Source organism: Poecilia reticulata, linkage group LG7, assembly GCF_000633615.1.
Source record: "Poecilia reticulata strain Guanapo linkage group LG7, Guppy_female_1.0+MT, whole genome shotgun sequence".
In the NCBI taxonomy this organism is placed as follows: Eukaryota; Metazoa; Chordata; class Actinopteri; order Cyprinodontiformes; family Poeciliidae; genus Poecilia; species Poecilia reticulata.
The window spans coordinates 22453108-22471878 of NC_024337.1; the positions used below are offsets into that span (position 1 = coordinate 22453108).

The window sequence follows — 18771 nt, forward strand, 5'->3', positions numbered from 1 at the left end:
TTGTTTACTCTGCTGTCAATAAGGATTCCTGTTTCAGTGCATGAATCTCAATGACTTTTTGAGAGGTTGTGGTATTTGTTCAACTAGGACGACTCCAATACATCCAACAATCGTGCCATTATGTGATGTAGAAGCTGAAGACAATCTGTCACAGTGGTTCCTTTCTGTGTGGAATAATGTCATCCATCTCTGGGAGAAAGTGTAAAATAGTAAAAAAATAAATAAAACCTGAGCCTGTGTTCAGGTAATGCTTGCATATTTGTGTGTACCTATATCCCTGTATAATTAATCAAGAATAACTGCGAGGTCAGCAGGGGAGGGGAAAGAGGCCAAGGGTTGACATTTCGGGCTGCTGTTGGTCCAGCAGAGAGGCTGACACACCACCATCAGTGGAGCAGTGGGTTACTGTTTGGGTCCTGTCAACACTGCTTTATTCTGTCACCATCAGTAAGTGCAAATGTTGCTATTAAGCATTAGGTAAAGAACACGCCATTGTATTTCAACAGGAAAATTACAACTTTGATGCTTATCTGCAGACATGAAGGGTTGGAGGAATCAAGCTGGACATACCCTCCACACAGCCTACAGTCCTTTTATTGAGATGGAGAAAGTGCCCGAGGTTTCCTCTAATTCCTCTAGCCATATGTAGCAAAGAGTAATGTAGCACTGCTGCTCCCCTGCCTGCTACTACAATTTTTCCTCATGTACTAAAAAGATAATTTGGGTTGTTTGAAAAATATTTCTGGACAGGGAAACTTAAAACCACCCATCACTCTTGTTAGGCTACAGCAGGTTGAAAAAAAACAACCTGTTTTATAGTTTTATAGTAACAAATGGCTTGTAATCAAGCCATTTGTTACCCATGTACTAAAAGTGTTGCATGTTGGTTTGCTTTCTTTCTATTCTTAAAATTACTGAGATAAATAATCATACAATGGCTTAAATCACACGTGTAATACATTACAACTGCACCCACCTTATTCCTAGTAGTTCTGCTTTCTATGAGTTCAGTTAAATTATTTTTATTTTTTGTCTGTCACAAAAATTACACACTTCCTAAGATGTCCTTTCAAAGCTTGAACATGAAAACAACATGCATATTTGTTATGCTGTTTCTGACTCCACTGCTAATCTCACAAAGATTAACCTGTGGCTTCAGTTTATGAGCGCTAAAGATGGATTATTCCTGCAATCAGTGGATTATTTCCCACAGACGAGGAAACAAGATAAAAGTGGCTGAAGAATCTAAATTTAACATGACCACCAAAACCCCGGCAGGTGCGCTCTGAAAATCCTTGCATCCCTGCTAGGAAAATGAAAACAGATTAAAAAGATTATAACAGCAATGCTGAGAGCAGATATCAGGTTTGGTTTCAGGTTTCAGAAATAAGTAATATAGTTGTGTCCTTTTTTTTAATTGGAAATAATTCGTTAGTGATTTACATTGTGGTGTTTCACTCACTTACCACTTTTCTCAACCTACAAATGAGAATGACTCCCTTAAAATAGACAAATGTGCCACTAATGTCCTCTCAGTGATTTAAAGGCCTATAAATTACAATGAACGAATAAATTAAGGAATGGATTAAGTTTCATCTTTAGCTCTGATCTTGTCTGCATCAGTGTAGTTAAAAAATAAATTAAGCTGCCATGAATAAACAATCCTTTATGCTAATCTTTGAAAGATGAAGGGAGAATATTACCCATTTCAGATAATAAGGTTGCTGTTCTCATGTTCTTTTTTAATATTGGCTTTTTGTTTTTACATGTGGAAATTCTCCTTTGAGCCAAATGAATTTGCTCACTGAATTATGTTATATAGGAATAAATAATTTTGTGAAAATTTGATAAAACCCTCTTTTTTCATTTATTTTGCTTCTGGACCCTATTTGTCCCATTAAATCTTCTGAAAAACGGCGGATCAAACCCCCTTGAACTATCTCCTGCTTGTAGGTTGTATTTATTGGAGTCATAAAATCACATTTCCTTACAGAACATTATGGGCAGATAACAGAAAATTACTTTGCATAATCAGCCAGCAAAGTGACTGTAAACATACTCTTGTTATGTTGTCTAATTTTTTGTTAAATAGCCCACAGCAGTTCAGCTCACTTTGTACCTTTAAACGCTTGGGTACAGCACAACCAGAACTGCAAGAGTAGGAAATTAGAATGAGGAAAAATAACTGGTACCCATCAAAATAACAATAAATAGTGAAGGATTGGTAGGAGTTTCATTTCTGGAATAAATAATATCAATAAGGTCTTTTTTTTTTTTTTGTAGTGCGGTACCATTAAACTGCTTTATTTTCATTGAACGTTATGCCATCAGAATCTCACACCAACCTATTTCTTGTTGTGTTTTGCTTGTTGCTGGGAGTGTTATCAAACACTTGCCCCTGCAGAACACTAAGGCAAACTGTCCTCGTTGACTCATTTGCATCAGAAGACTGGCCGAGGTGAAAAAGGGTGATACCAGATTTCATCCGTCTGCGGTCCTGTAAAATTGATTACATCAGTCGATTATGTAAGCGAGGGAATGAGATGATGAGCCATCAAATTAGTTCCAGTGTAACTCCGGGTGCCAGCATGAAGGGTGCCAGTGTTGGCTGATGAAAGCAATATTTAAAAAAGGGTGGCAAAGCGAATTAGTTTAATTAGTAAAAGCAAAACTATAATCTAAATCCTGCCTCACTGCCACAGCTCCTTTTTTCTAGACATGAAAGGGCACATGGCACTGATTAGAAGTGCTCTGAGGGTGAGTTGGATATGTATGAACCTTCTCTAAGTCTTGCATGTTGAACGAGAAGAAAGCAGCATTTCTAAGCTGACAAAAAAACAAAAAAAAAACAACTCAGCAATTAAAGAGCTGCTTCACTTGTATACTGCAGGCAAATTTGCTTAAGTTAAACAGATTTCCAAATGCAAAACATGGATTTGATGTTGGGTTTTTTGTTGTTTTTATTTTTTATCTCAGATTCCTATTTTGACTCTGATTGTTTCATGATTGTGTTGGCAAAGCTTTATCTATACTCTCTTCTGGAGGCAAACATCTGTGCGCTGGGGTTTTACATGCTGGATATAAACTGCATGATTATGTCCCGAATATTCTACATATTGTCGTAAACCATTTTGAAAATGAAATTCACATTTCTTGTCTTCTCATACGAGTTAGACTTTGAGTTAGTCTCATTCTAAACTATTGTAGATACACCTGTTCAACTACTTGTTTGCATAAATAGTGTAATAACTAATCACATGGCAGCAACACAATGGAGAAGAAAGGGGATTGAAGTGACTTCATCTTTGAATAAATGTTGCCAAACTGCTGATCTATGGGGATTTTAATACAAGATCATCCCTCTGGTTTACAGAGAGTGGTCCAAAGATGAGACAATTTTCAGTGAGAAGCTCTTGTTGATCTCAGAGGACAAAGATCAAACTGACTTGAGATGATAGAAAAGAAAAAATGTGTTGATTCTACACAGTCACCAGATTTAAGTCCAGTAGAGCACATTTAGGATGTGGTAAAACAGGATATTTGAGCCATGGACGCACATCTGACACATCTGCCGCGGCTGCATGATGCTTTGATGTTAATATTGACCCAGAAAATGTTTCTGGGACCTTGCTGAATCTGTAACATGAAGGATAAAGGCAGTTCTGATGGCAAAAAAGAAGAATCTACCCTGGTACTAGCAAAATGTACCAAAAGTGGTCTTAGAGGATATACTTGGCCAAAATTGGATTGACTAAAGCAGTACTCTGCTTTTTTTTTTAAGTGGCTTTTGTTAAAATGGCTAAGTTAAACCAACCTGTGGTTCTTGGAAGATGTGTCAAACACTGACAGATATATGGAAATTGTTTTAGCTGAAACCTTTAGACCTCCTACTGTACTACTGGACGTTCTGGTTCTTAGCGGGAGAGAGGCTGTTGAAATTTGTGAAGAGCTTCCATTATCTCCAGAGGAGTGAAGGAGAGGAACACGTTGCATCTGCTCCCAGCTTTCTGGTGCAGAATGATAAATGATCCGACAGCCTTCACAATCGCAGGAAAAGCAATGCTGGCGAAAAATCCTGCTGCCGAGTCCGTAAAAGGCGTTGGCTGATTAATGACTGTATGTTGGACTAATAACTTCACTCAGTGTTTGTTTACTGTTACATAATTGCCTACATACAGCACTGACAGTGGCTGACAACTCCGAACCTGCTGAGACAATTAGAGTCCTCCTTTTGTTTGGCATTTGTGTGTAAAGGGAGTCAGTTTCAGACCTCCAGTGTCTTAGATTGCAGCTGTCTAATTACATAAATAATATTCCAGAGTAATCTCCATCTCCCTGTTCATAAGGGAAGGCACTTTTTCAGTGAATAGGAAATTTTAAAACTAAAGACACGCTCTATAGAGGGAGCGTACTGTGCCTCCAGAAAATATCCACACGCCTTTCCATTTCCTTACATTATAATCTCATTCTAAAATAAATTTGAGGAGTTTCTTTTTCTCTCAGAGATCTACATAATGACAAAGCTAAAACATGTTTTAGACATATCTCCACATTTGTTAGTATATTGCTTTCTAAATAGTCAAATCCCTGACTTCATATTTTGTTGAACCACGATTGACAGCAAACGCAACCTCTGGTATTCCTGCTTTTGTGTCTGTGAGCTTTGTTTTGGTATTTCCCCCATTGTCTTCTCTGTGGATCCTCTCAAACTCAGTCAGCTTGAATGAGCAGTGTTGCGTTCACCCATTTAGAGGACTTCTCAGAGATGTTCAATTGGATTTGAGTAATCTCTGACTGGACCACCACAGGAAATTCACAGTCTGCTTTGAAGTCACTCCTTTCTTATTTTGGCTGTTTATTGGGTCAACGTTAGGCTTAGAGATGTTGGACTGGATAGATGGACAGAGACAGACAGACAGACAGATAAATATATAGATTTTTAAAATAAAAACCAGGGAACTTTTATTGTATTCATCTTATCTAAGATTTGTTTTGGAAAAATTTAAGCAAGGCATCATTAGAGTTCTGCCTGTGCATGCCCTGAAAAGATAAAGAACTGAGTTTCTAAAATGACATAAAACTGTCCTTGGTAGCCTTGTTTTGGAAGTGCTTGCAGCTTATTTTTCCAGCATGTTTTCAGGGCAGGAATTGTTTTATGCATGGTGTCTGAGAAATGTGATTCTGGTGTGCCTATGTTGGGAAAGGACGTCCAGAGACTTCTATAAATCAGAAACTTTAGTTCTTGTAAAGTATCACATGTCTTTGCCAGAAAGAACTATGTTCTTGTTCTGGCAGCCATGGAGGAGAGAAAACATTTTAATGTTTTTGCTGAGAATGTATTGGCCTTAATGGACTGTTCTGTTCTCGCTTTACTAGGTTTGGTCAGCTCTCAGGAGGATCCTTGTGGTTCCAAGCTTCAGCTTGTGAATAATGGTGACTGCTGCAAACCCTTTCTAGATTTGTTTCTTTCCCAAACATAATTTGGCCTCTGAATTCCCTTTATTGCTATGAGACCTTATATAGACTAGTGTGCTTCATTTCAAATCAGTTCATTCAATTGAATTTACAACAGCTGGACTCCAGTCGAGATGCAGAAACATCTTAGGGCTGATCAGTGGAGATCAGATACACCTGGTTTTGAGTGTCAAAACAAGAGGTCTGATCACTCATGTATCTTTTACATTTAAATCTTTGTATTGTTTAAAGATAAACAAAACCTGCAGTCATATTGTCATTATTCCCTGGTTATTGTAGAATTCTTAAAAAGAAAAAAAAACTAAACCCAACCATTTTCAGAAGAAGAAAAGAACTGTGAATACTTATTGCGCTGCACAAAGAGAATAAATATTAGTTTGGCATTACGTTTTCATAGTGTTTACTGGCTGCGTTCTGCATGTTAAGAGTTAATAAAGCCGCGGTCCAGCTCTGTGCTTCAGCTGAGCACCTTCTCTCATGTCAGCTTTTACATAAATAAGAGCTTTTCCTCTCCATCATTCGCTCTCCTTCTCTTTCTCTTATGCACACCCACACAGAGCCTGTCAGAGGCACATGAGGATGGGTGGAGGAAGGAGAGAGGTGGGTGAAGCATGACACGTGAAAAAAGGAGCAGCGTTGCTCTTAACACTAAATCCGCAGCCCTTTATCTGTTGTTTCGCAGTATTTCTTGTTCTGTCCTTCTCTCTTACAGAAACCATATGTTTCCAAGTGTATTCCCTCTCTGAGGAATTCTAGCTATTGTGAATTTTGTTCTCCTCTCTTTGCTCTGAAAATTACATTATACTTGTGAATATCTGCCCTCTCCTGGCTAAGAGATTTTGAATAATCTCATTTAATTCGTGTGTAAATGAAGGCTCTGCTAATTGGTCTGAATGGAAGGAGATGAAAGTGATGGTAAAAATATCAGGTTCAGTGACAATTTGGGCTCTGTGAGCCGTAAAAAAAATAAAAATAAAAAAGGTTACAGCAGGTACATTATCCTTTGTTTAACCCTGTCCTTGTACATGTGAGGAGAAAAGCTCAGAAGAAATTTTCTCTCAGCAGAGATGATGGCTAGAAATAAGAGCTATTACTTTCAGGTTTGTTTCTTTGCTTGTACGTTCGTGTTACATCAATAAAGTCACACATTTCTGCAGATACTCGTAGATGGTTGTTGTTCAAGACTTTGCACACCAATCGGTTGCCATGGTAGCTCACAGGGTTTTTTTTTTCTTCAGCTGACCCACAGTTAGATGGTTAGATGGCTGCTGCCTCACTAAGAACACTTTAGATGAGCTGTCTCCTCTTCCAAGTACAAGTCGCTGCACCTGACAGAAATTGCTTTCATCAGTATTCAGATGTATGGAAACAAAATTGGATTTTTCTCAAATTGAATGCATCTTTAAAGGTATCAGGCACTTTTTGAAAAGTGGCCAAAAAGATTTCTTTTTTAATTTCTTATTTTAACAATGAGAAGCTTTACTGAAACTGATTCTTTCCTTTGTAAGTACAAAGTCAATTTTAAGTCACATAATTATGATGTGTAGTCAAGGTACTCAGGAACCTCTAGTCCAGGTTATTACAAACATACTCACAGCCCTACTTCTTTTTCAAATTAACATCAGAATTCATCATACAGCATTTAAGAAAAGGACAGCTTGCCCTGTTTTTGACCTTTCAAGAAGAGCAGTTATGGGAGGATACCAGGAGAGCAGAAGCATGTTGCCCCAACACTTCACCAATCACAACATGAATGTCAAACATGAACACTTCAGGGTATTGAGATGTTTCTTTTTTTTTTCTGGACCTTCCTTGCAGTGGTATGGCACCTTGCCTATGGCTGTTTACAGTGCAGTATTTCCAAGGAAGGTTCTTATATACAAAAAAATTTTCAACATTTTTGATCATTATCTTCTGAGCTTAGAGGGAAACAAGTTTAGTTGTTTGCATTCTACAACTTGGCCACTAGATATCACTAAATCCCACATGTTCCTCCTTTCACAAACAAAAGTGTCAGTTTCACACTTTCTCTTTTTCTGCTTCATTGTCTCCTCTGCTTTCTGTCTCGCCTGATACCTGGAGATTAATATGAGTGTAACACCTTAAAAATGGCTTAGTTAGAGAACAGGAGAGGGGTGAATGAAGTCCCACTGTGTTGAAATCTTCTTGACAGCTGTGACATATAAAAAGGCCGTGACGCATCATTTCATGCTTTAAATGAAATTAAAAGTACATAAATAAGTTGTCACCATTAGCGTTACTGCACATCTGACAGATCATAAAATACAGCAGTAGGCTGGCAATGCAGCTGTGCCACTTGTCAGGTCTATTTGATGCCGTCTCATTTTGTTAAATGCCTGCTGTTGCTTCTAATGATCTCTCTTCGTGCTTCTTCTTGCCTTCTCCCACCCCTACTAAGGAGGATGGCAGAAGAGGAGGTGACAGTAAAAGATCATGTCATGGTCAGCGTGCAAATCCAAATTAAACACGACTGATTTTGTGCACTAAACCAATAAACATGAACAGAAACATAGAGCCTGACACTAACTTCTAAATGCTATCAAAGTTTACTTTAGTCCTTTGAGAATCCATTGCTGTATCGATTTAGTTGCTCATCATGTTCATAGAGGTTTGACGTTGAGCAGGGCCATGCAGAGACCACTAAAGGGGCAAGTGCTCAAAAAAAGGGGGTCACATCTAACCGCATTTTAGGACAGAATATGAACAAAGCCTCTCATCTTTCAGAGTTTAATAAACAATGATAAATAGCAAAATTGTGACATATAATAGGCCTGTCGCGATAAACGACAAATCAATTAATCGGACGACAAATTAAACCTATCGACCTCATTTTAATTATCGTCTTTATCGTCTCTTCCGGCCTTTTTTCTTTCTGTTGATGACACTGAATAAAAAAAGGCTCAGCTCCGGTGCTCTCCACTGACCCTCCCTTCCTCATTTCCTTAGTCTAATGTCCAGCGCACATTACACGAGTTGTCGGCCCATTTTCAAACCCAGAGAGACCACACCTTAGCCGACAGAAATCCTAGATATAGCGGTTCGATCGGGATCGCCGTGCCGTGTGGTGTCCAGCCACACGGGCACAAAATAACGGCTACAAGTCCAGTTAACTAATTTTAAAATCAGGCATTAATCAATGTTTTACTAGAATCTACCAGTGATGCATGTGGCTATAGAGTCAGCGTAAAGTCCTGACTGAATGAAAATCATTATAACCTATTTATGTCACGTTAACGAAGAACAACTGAAAACTTACCGGGTTTATCAACTGAGGTAGCAATTTTTCTCCAACTCCTCCCCTTGTCATTTCTATATTCTTTGCACGAAATGTTTAATAAACATTAATGATAGTACAAATCATATCCGATGTCGCTGGACTTCGGGTTGCGCCGTGTCAGCTGTTTGGGATTCCCCTCCGTAATTTCCCCTCAGAAAGCACGGAGGAGAATCCGCGCTTTCTGATTGGCTACCTGTCACATTCAACAGTCTGCGTTAAGCTCCCAGACGGGAAAAACCCCTGATTTAGATCGGAGCGGCCACGACGATCTACCGTAACACACCACACACTGCAGGATGATCGGTTACGAAAACACCAGCGATAATCTTAGATCGGCCAACATCTAAGATTGTCATAAGGAGAAAATAGGGGCAAAAAATGGTGTAGTCTGAACTACTGAATTAGGTAGTCGGATGTGCCCGTTTTCTCTAGTTTAACCTCCTGATTACTGAAGGGCAATATAGTATACAGACTTTATAATCTGCACTCTTTTGGTTGAATGCATTTATTTCCACTTTGGCTTTATGTTGTTTAGTTTTAATTCAAGCACGTTTCTTGTTAATGGAGACTGAGAATCCATTTATTTTTGTTTTTGGTTGTTTTGTTTATTTAGTTTATCAGTTGCAGTGTTACGTGTTCTTTTGAAAATAAAGTGTATCTATCAGGAAATCGCATGTATTATCAGTCACTTCCATTAAATCAGTGTCAAAAGGTCTTGAAACAATATTATTGTTTATCACAATAATTTTTTAGACAATTAATCGTCCAGCAAAATTTGTTATCGTGACAGGCCTACATATACAGTCAAGGCTAAGGAAAATCTCTATATAAAGCATACAACTATGCATATGTAAGATATTTTATTAGTAATTTCTTTCTGCAGGTCTATTTTATTATAAGAAAGTATTGCCATATTGAAACCCGCAATTTAGCAAGATGTGTAAATCAGAGCAAGACCACCAGACATATTTTGTCTTTACAGAATTACACTATTAAAAATATGAGCAAGGGAACAATGCAACCTTTTGATGTACTGTAATCTATAAAACAGAGCTGCCTGTTTGCTACACTTGCAGTGTAGATGAAGATGGTCCATTCAGGAAAGCATAGCTGCATCAAACTTTAATGTGGAACTGCAGAAAAAAGAGAAAAACAAAACCAAAAATTTAATTGTTAATGCATGTCACCATGAGAAAAGCCTACTGAGTTTAACTTAAAAAACTTTTTTTTTCATATGAGGTTGTGGGCAGGGCCCAAAATTACAACAAAATATTTCTGATGTTTCAAATAAAAGTTTATGTTTGGCAAATGACTTTTTAAGTTCACGAGACAAAAATGAGTTATTTAATTTAGAAAAAGTTATTTAAACAAAACATTTTGTTTTTAAAAAAGAAATCATTGCAATTCCAAAAGTTGATTACAATTTTATTTTACTTAACTGAGGTTATTTTTTTTTCCCACTGAATAATTGGGGGAAAAAAATAACTTCATACGCTGTGAACCAGACCCTAAACTTACTTAAAGTCTGGATTGAGTTTTTTCCCTTTCATTAATGATACACTTTTATTACATACTTTTATTACATCTATCATGGTAATTCAGGGTGAGTTATTTTTAATTCTAAATTAATACCCTGGTTGGTCTTTTTTTAAAGTGCTATTCTCCTTCAAGATACTTTTACCTAACGCTGGAATAAATTAAATGTACGTTATGCAGCAAAGGAAATTAGAAGACATAATACTATTATGGAGATGATCGGTTTTGGACGGCGATGTGCCCCTATTGCATAAGCGATACTGTCATTAACATACAAGGAAAAAGTTTTAGTTATCTTGCTTTGCTAGCAAAGTCGTTAGCTAGCAGCTAGCTAATAGCACAACAACAACAGCCTAATGTCTGTATGATAGAAATACTGAATCGATAAATAAGAACAGTTTCTCCTCACCTGGCTGTCTCCTCCTGCTCAKTAGTTCTTCAGAGAAAGGCAGAGGCCTGTCAGTGTCTGTTGTATTTCATTACCTCTCTGCTTAAACCGCAACTCCGAGCTGAAGCAGAAACGATACTTCAACGTTTTCCGTCATCTGACAAGTAGCAAGTCTACTCCACTTTATTCACTAAAAACGTTTTTTTTAATTCACTAAAAACTGTTCTGTAATCTGGAACGTTCGCTACGTTGAGCTCCGCAGTTAGCCGCTTTATCTGCGCGAGAGGCAACTGCGTCATGCATCACGGGCAAAAGGTCAAAGGTAACTAGGTGACTGGCTTATTATGTTGTACAAATAATAATTAAAATAATAATTTTACTACATGTTATTATGTGTCAGAAGAGGGCTTAGGAAATAATAATACCAAAAAAAAATAATAATAATTAAAAATTACTAAAAGGGCAGGTGCTCAAGCACCCCCAGCCCTCCCCTCTGCACGTGCCTGACCTTGAGTAAAATCTGTGGGGGATAGTGTGTTATAGTTGTAAGTTACAAGTTGTGTGAACCATTCAGGTTTTATGCACCACAAATCTGGAAGAAACTTTCAGAAATGGCAAAGATATTGAGGCACTAAGTTCCTTTAAATCAAGACTAAAACCTCATTGCTTTTGATCTGCCTTTGATTAATAATGACTGGAACGTTGATTCATTTTAGTCTTCAATCAATGTTTGATAATGATTACTCTTGATTTGACGATGGTATTTAGCATCTACCTTGTTGCTGAAATGTGTTACACAAACAACCTTGACTTGACTGTACACTTCAACAATGTGACCATTTTCCTCAGAAACTTTTTTTTAAAAACTGTTAGTGTTGTGAACGTCCACTGTGGGGTCCAAAAAACAATACCCTTTAGAGGTCTTGCTGTTTCAATGTCACTGTTCTTGGAATACGCATGTTGTTGTCCATCTCAAATGCAGATTTAAATGAAATCAAAACAATACTCCATTAGTATGGTCAAAAAAATAAGTAAGGTCGCTTCAGACTTTGTGGAAATTTGTCTTGAATGTCAAGTAAAATCTGTCCAGGGAAGAATGGTAAAGTCTAGGTTCAGCCAGAAAAATAAAGACAAGATCATCAACAAATATAACTGTAGCCAATGACTCTGTTGCAACCACTACACTTTCTAACTTATGTAGAGTCACTCCAAATATTTACGGTAAGGCATAAGTTTATTAAACTTTATTATGAACTTCACTGAGGCAGACTTTGGTTTTCACTTTTTCTAAATAGAGACATCAGGTCACAGTTTTCTACATTCTTGACTCTATGCTGAGATTTAAATGCAAAATGCCTTTAATTTACAGTGGTTCCACTTTGAAGATAAGTTAAAATTGCTTCGAACTCACAGGAAATTAGTATCATTCAGAGATATGTAAAAATTAAAGACTGAGATGTGTTTTGAGGAAACCGTAACCATGCAGCTGCTTCACTAGTTTGCTTCACTCACACTGTCGATCTATTAAATGTGTTTTTAATCAATTGGATAAAAAGCATTGCAAATATTCTAACATTATCACAGGATCATTGCATCGTTAGACTTATTATCTCCCATTTTACAGATTCTGAAATCAGAAAACCAAAGTTCACACAGTTCATTTAATTAAAGTTTCTAGTATGGGTAAATTATTTTATTTTATTTTTTTTTTTTGAGTGAAAGAAAACACTGAAAATTACTGATTTTGAACATGAGTGGCTGGATTTAAACATATAGAGTGAGGGGGGTATTGAGGAGTTTATACACAGGGGTGGATGAATCAAAATATTAGGAATATTCAACAAGAAAAAAAAAATCAACACCCTTCCATCACAGAACTTCACCCTTGGTTCATAATCCTCATAGAAAATACTCCTATAGTGGGGCAGCCTCTGGGGTAACTTTCAACCCTAGTTATCTGATTTGCTTTTAGTTCCTGCTGTAGAAGCAACAAAGGGAAAAAGTCCAAGAAAAGTAACAGAATCCTGCAAAAGGTTACTCAATTGAACACAAAACCCTAAAGCCTAAAGCTTTTCATTTCATTAGATCCCATAAAGTGATTTTATTAACTTGTGTGAGCTAATGTAAAACTGTACTGATAAGTCATGAAATCACTGGATGCTTTCCAGCTTTGTCAGTTTCTGTATAAACCTTGTTTTTCCTCTGAAATATAAAACTGTAGTTACTTTCATTCACTGAAGTAAAGCAAACAGGAAACCAAACAACATCTCACTCCAACTCCATGAGCAACACCATAAATAAACCTTTACAAGTGCAATATTGTTCTTTTCCCCTCAGTGTTATAATCCATCTGTCAAAAAGAAAATCTCTCAAATTTAGCCCCCTCCAGGAAGCAGAACTTCACAACTTGCCTCCCCCTGCGTGAGTTGCTGGGTAAGAACAGAGGAGTGTGTTTGTGACAAACCGGTTGTGCTTGCGAGTGTGTATTACGTCAAAAAGTCACACTCATCAGCGGCCTTCTGTACAATGTGACTGTTCAGTCAAAAGTTTGAGTGTGAGGATGACACGTTGCTTTGGAGCTGCCGGGCACGGAAGCTGTCTCTGTTTAACAATGCACAGCGGAGACTTACAGTACATCTTAATAGGCGGAGTGCAAGGGGACCATTAATCTGAGCACTGGTGCAAACAGTGATGCTGTCATCTCCACAAAGTGTTTGCAGAGAACATGCCACAGCCTTCTCTGTGAATTTGCTATGGCTATGCAACAGAGAAACAGGATGAACATTGCATTCATTTCAATCCATTAACCTCTCTACACTTGAATTTTGTTTAGAGTTTCATTAAATCCAGATTAATGGAAGCATTAAAGTGTTTTGCTGGCGGCACACATAGCTGGTGTCACAAAGTTTAACTCATCTTTTTATTATTCCAGACTTTTGTTGGCTTGGGCAGTGTGTGTTAGAGTGAGAAGATCATTTCTGAAGTTCAAAGCACAATTGTGAGATCTTAACTGTAGCTTCACAACCGAGCTGAGTTCCTCTGTAAACAAAAATTTAAATCTCACCCAAAATACTGACTAAACCTTGCTTCACAATTCCTTCGAAGCAACATATTTCCTACCACTTTTTTTTTTCCTTTCATATAACATTCCATTAATAGGTTTGGAGATGTTTATTCCATCAACAACCAGTTTTTGAACGTCTGTTGAACGTCAACATTTTCTCCATGATCGTGTTGTCCATAACCAACCATTTCTCCATTGACAATTGTTTGTAGTTATGCAATGTTGTGGGTATTTATTAGCTGAGATTTATCAATCTACCCATCCATTAATTCTTCCATTTCAACAAGCATATAATCAGATGTAACCAATACAACTGAGACAGATCTAAATTCTGTTATATTTAATTTAATTCAGTCCTTTTTCAGTGCGGTCAAACTTATATTTAAATGTAATTTTCTTGAAATTGTAATAATCAAATAAGCACAGCAGACTGAATGAGATAATTAACTTTGCAGTAATCTTCTTTCCTAGAAAGCACATGGAGATAGTGGAAAGACACAACCTTTTCTTAACAGGAAGCAAGAAGTTATAAAGGAAAATTTGTTTGAACTTCCAATTTAACAATCCCATTCGTACTATCAGTTTTTGTTAATTAGAGTTTATTATTTTTCCAAGGATAGTTCTTTTTTTCTGGTAGTGATAAAGGATACAATACATGTAGATAAATATCATTTCTAAGAGCTCAGATAAATAGGTGAAAGACTGTTATAGTAGCAAGTTACCTTTATTCCTCTTGTATAACTAGATGAGCTTGTGATAAAGATAAAGAGAAAAGGGGTTGAGAATCAGTTGGCCTCAGAAGCACACCATAATGCAAAACAAATGCAATTTTCACCCTGATATTGTCAGTGCCAGAGTGTAGTTAGTACTTGATTTCAGGCTTTCCAGTATTGTACCCCTGATCTCATTCCATGCCATCACAGTAAGTCATGTTTGAACTGACTGAAACACTCACTCAGTCTCTGTGGACTAATGACAAAGAGCCTCAGGCCAGGCTAGACGCTCAAGGTTACTCCCCTGCGATCTGTCTTCACAAAGAAATCAGCAACCCTCATCTTAGAGAAATAACGAAAATCTAGATCTGCTGGGATAGAGGCTGACTCACTGGCTCAGTCTGTTCAGATGTCTTCTGTTTCTTGGCCACAGCTTAAGCCGCTCCCCCCCCGCCCCTCCTACAAGCCCCCACTCCGATTTCTAATCTTTAGGAAATAGTGTTATTGCCTGAAACTATAACAGAGAGGAGCTGTCTGCTAGTTTTGAGAGAAATCCTTTTGATTCGCGGATGTCGGGCCCTGTTCACAGTTTCTCACCTGCCATCATCTGCTGTTGTTTCAGTCAGTGAACTGCAAAGACCTCGATACGTGACCTGCAGACATAACAAAGGCCTCGTCTGCTGCTGGGTTTTCTGCACTGACATCCCTGATCGCGCTCTCCGATGACATTCAACAACCTGAAGTTAAACGATCTCTTTCAAATGTTAAGTCATATATAATTCTGATGATACTACGTTTTCATTCCAATGATCTTCTAATACCTATCCACTCAGCGGCTATTAAATTAACAACCAACAAGATGTAAACACGACTCAATCTCGTGTTCGATCTTGGTTCTCTAAATATTCCTGCTGCCTGGAAAATGAGTTGCATGTCGTTTTCATACTTTGGTGGTGGAGGCGATGCCTATTCCTGTTAATTATTCATAAGTCAGTAATGTGTGCATCTGTTCTCCTCTCAGACAGAAAGAAGGAGGAGGAGAAAAGCAAACTGATCATCTAAAGATAAATTAGATTGTGCTCCAAGTTTTAGGGTTATATTTTGGGGTGATATGAGCCTTTTTTGTGGGAACTCAATGGAAACCAGGGAAATGTTACTCCTTATCTGTGTTGGAGAGCTTAAAATATATTTCCAAATAAGAATCTAGATTGAATCCTGCTCTTTCTGACTGCATGTGTTTATATCTGGGACCTGCCATTGTGATTCTGATCTCAAGGGTGCAGAAAGAAGTATTTTTAAGGTAATATTTTCAACCAAAATGGCTTTGAGCTGAAAAGGTGTATTTCTTTGGATCTTGAGCCATCACTATGGTAACACATGGTGAACACCTAATCTGTTTCAGCTGAGAAAAAGAAATCTGCAGCCTTTCAAATGATTCTTTTCCTGATGATATCCATATATTCATTCGCACTGAATATATTATGTCTGCAGGTTAATTACGGCACCAATTGAAGCCGACTTACAGGCTATAACACAATCAGAATGTCTCATGTTGCCACGGAATCACAGATTGTGCACATTTAGTGAGGGAGGCAGAAATGGCATGGTGAATGACAAGGCTTTTTTCATTTGATCCTCTTCCGCATAGAAGTGTATTTTTACCACAGTCTGCAACATCTTAAGCCTTTTGTTTACTTAAAAACAAAAAAATCAATTATCACAGCATTACAGTCCCCAAATCTGGTGTTTGTATAAGAGTGACAAGGAAAAATACCACTGTTGAAAAAAGTTCTGCCGCAAATTGCCAGAACCTTTATTTGTCTTACATGGAAGACCCTACTTATTTTAGAAAATTAACCCAGCAACTCATCCTGAACACACATTTTCATCCCTGAAACATGGAGGGGAAACATAATATTGTGCTGATGCTTCAGCACAGACAGGAGAACCGGTCAGAGTTGATGGATAGATAGATAGAAGGAGCTAGACGCAGCATAATAATAGAAGAAAAACTAATAGATGTTAAACAAGACATGAGACTGGGATAAAGGTTCACCTTCAAGCAGGAGAAAGACTCTAAATAAACAACCAGCACTACATGACGGTTTAGATCGCAGCATATTTATTTGTTCGAAATGACTCAGAGTTCAGAGCTAAATACAACAATATATGGCAAGACTTATAAATTACTGTTCAGAACTGCAAAGATGAATCAAATAACCTCTCAGTTTTTTGTATGCAATGTTGGTAGAAATATACTATAAACAACCAGGGGTCAGAATACAAATACATCTTTCCAGCTTTTGAATTGTCAAACCTTTTGAAAACCTTTCATTTCATAGTTATGACTTTTGCTTTTGTTTGTAGCATAAAACCCTTAAATAAGTCGTAAACGTATGTAATTGTTACATTACAGGAAAAAGCTAAAGGGGTGTAAATACTTTTGATGAAAAACCAAACAAAAGGAAACATTAGAATAAATATGCCTAAACTAAATTAAGTTATTTCCTAATAAATTTAGGACATTTTCAACTTTACATTTCACAATTATGTCCCTACCACCACAGATACTAGCAGAAGAGATAAAGTCAGTCACAAAAGACGAGAGAAGTCAAGTTAGGAGCCTTTTTCTGAAAGAAAACATTTTAGAGCCATCACTTTAAAACAGCTCATGTAAATGATTTTTTTTCTTTTTAATACAGTAAAATGCCAGTTTAACATGATGAAAAGGGTTTCCCAAGGAGCTGTTGGAGTCTTTGTGAGCTGGTGTCCTCTCTTCCTGATCCTCCTTCAGGAGTAATTTATGTTCTGAGATTAGAAGGTGAAGGAGTTACGTGATCGCAGACGGGAGAATAGACGAAACAATGAGGCACAAATAAGACCAGTCATGACGATATCTGTCACCATAGCATCGACGGTGAGAGGAGTGCAGAAACGTCTTAGGTCTTCCACCTCATTTCTCACACTGGTGCATTTATTTTGTAATTTTTGAGTGACACGCTCCTGTCTATTGCCTCCACAGGAATACCTGTGTCCACTAAACGGTTGAGTGTGGAAGAGCATGTTGTGACAGCCATGTCTCTGGAGATGGAAAAGACCATCACCAAGCTGATGTATGACTTCCAGAGGAACTCCACCTCCGACGATGACTCCGGTTGTGCTCTGGAAGAGTACGCCTGGGTTCCCCCAGGCCTCAACCCTGAGCAGGTATGAGCTCCGTGATATTCAAGCTTCATTTTACGCTTGGTGCTTCATTAGTTGCTGCTGTTTTTCATTCTGACCACGCAGACCATATTAATTAAGCCAAAGCAATGGAAATTATTTATTCATCTGGTTTATCTAATTTGCAACACTTTCCTCACAATCTGAAGCTGTAGACAGGATTGTTCGACCAAAAGAGAAAAAAACACATCCTGATTGTTTTATTTCACCTTGTGTGAAGAGAAAGGGGCAGGATGACATCCGGTTCAATCACTGGGACTGAAATAGCAGACATTTTATTGAAAAATACTTGAAGGGACATTTTTCAGCTAACAAGTTAAAAACCAAATTTATATGTAGGAAAATTTATTGCCAGACAAAGTGATAGTCTGAAGGGAAAAAAGTGGATAAAATGGGCTATTTCACACATTGTTAAGAACATTGAACTTTGATTAAAAAAAATATTGAAGAGGGGGGTAATGATAGGCAGCTCAGTGAAAATGATCTACAATGTTTTATAATGGAAACCAAAACCAGAAAGAGGTGGAGGAAAATGGAAAAGCACTACAATGGATCAAAGGATAGCCTGAAATGGCAAAAACTGTGTAATGGTCAAAAAAGGTCCATTGCGAGCTCTGTAATATAGGCAACTCTGTGAGAAGCCAAGCGATCTGCAATAAGTGCCCGCAAAGTTCCATTGTTGGAAAAATCACTTCCTCAAGATGTTCCAGATTGTCAAAGAACACACTCTGTGGCCAAGGGAGAAATAGCTAAACATAGAAATAACTATATTGTCATATGCTCAGTAAAAGAAAATCTGGCAATAAAATATGTACTCCACAAGCTCCCTTCAACATCATTTTAAAAAGTTACTTAATAAGAATAAGAAATCACAAGTAAGTAATTATTAAGAATAATAATTCTAGGTTGAGGGGCACAAAGTGAATTGAAGCCACAGTTCAATGTAAAGCTGTACTGCTTTGAGGATTTTTATCAGCCTGTCCATCCATCCATCCATCCATCCATCCATCCATCCATCCATCCATCCATCCATCCATCCATCCATCCATCCATCCATCCATCCATCCATCCATCC

General features: G+C 37.7%; 1 protein-coding gene across 1 annotated transcript in view; it reads left to right on the forward strand.

The window, feature by feature from the left end:
• LOC103467536 (prickle-like protein 2) overlaps positions 1–18771 on the forward strand; it is a 52332-nt gene that overhangs the window by 20332 nt on the left and 13229 nt on the right. The window contains exon 2 of the mRNA XM_008413991.2: positions 17497–17681. Within this exon, the coding sequence (XP_008412213.1) occupies positions 17550–17681 (132 nt within the window). The 5' untranslated portion in view covers positions 17497–17549. The remainder of the gene's footprint in view (positions 1–17496; positions 17682–18771) is intronic.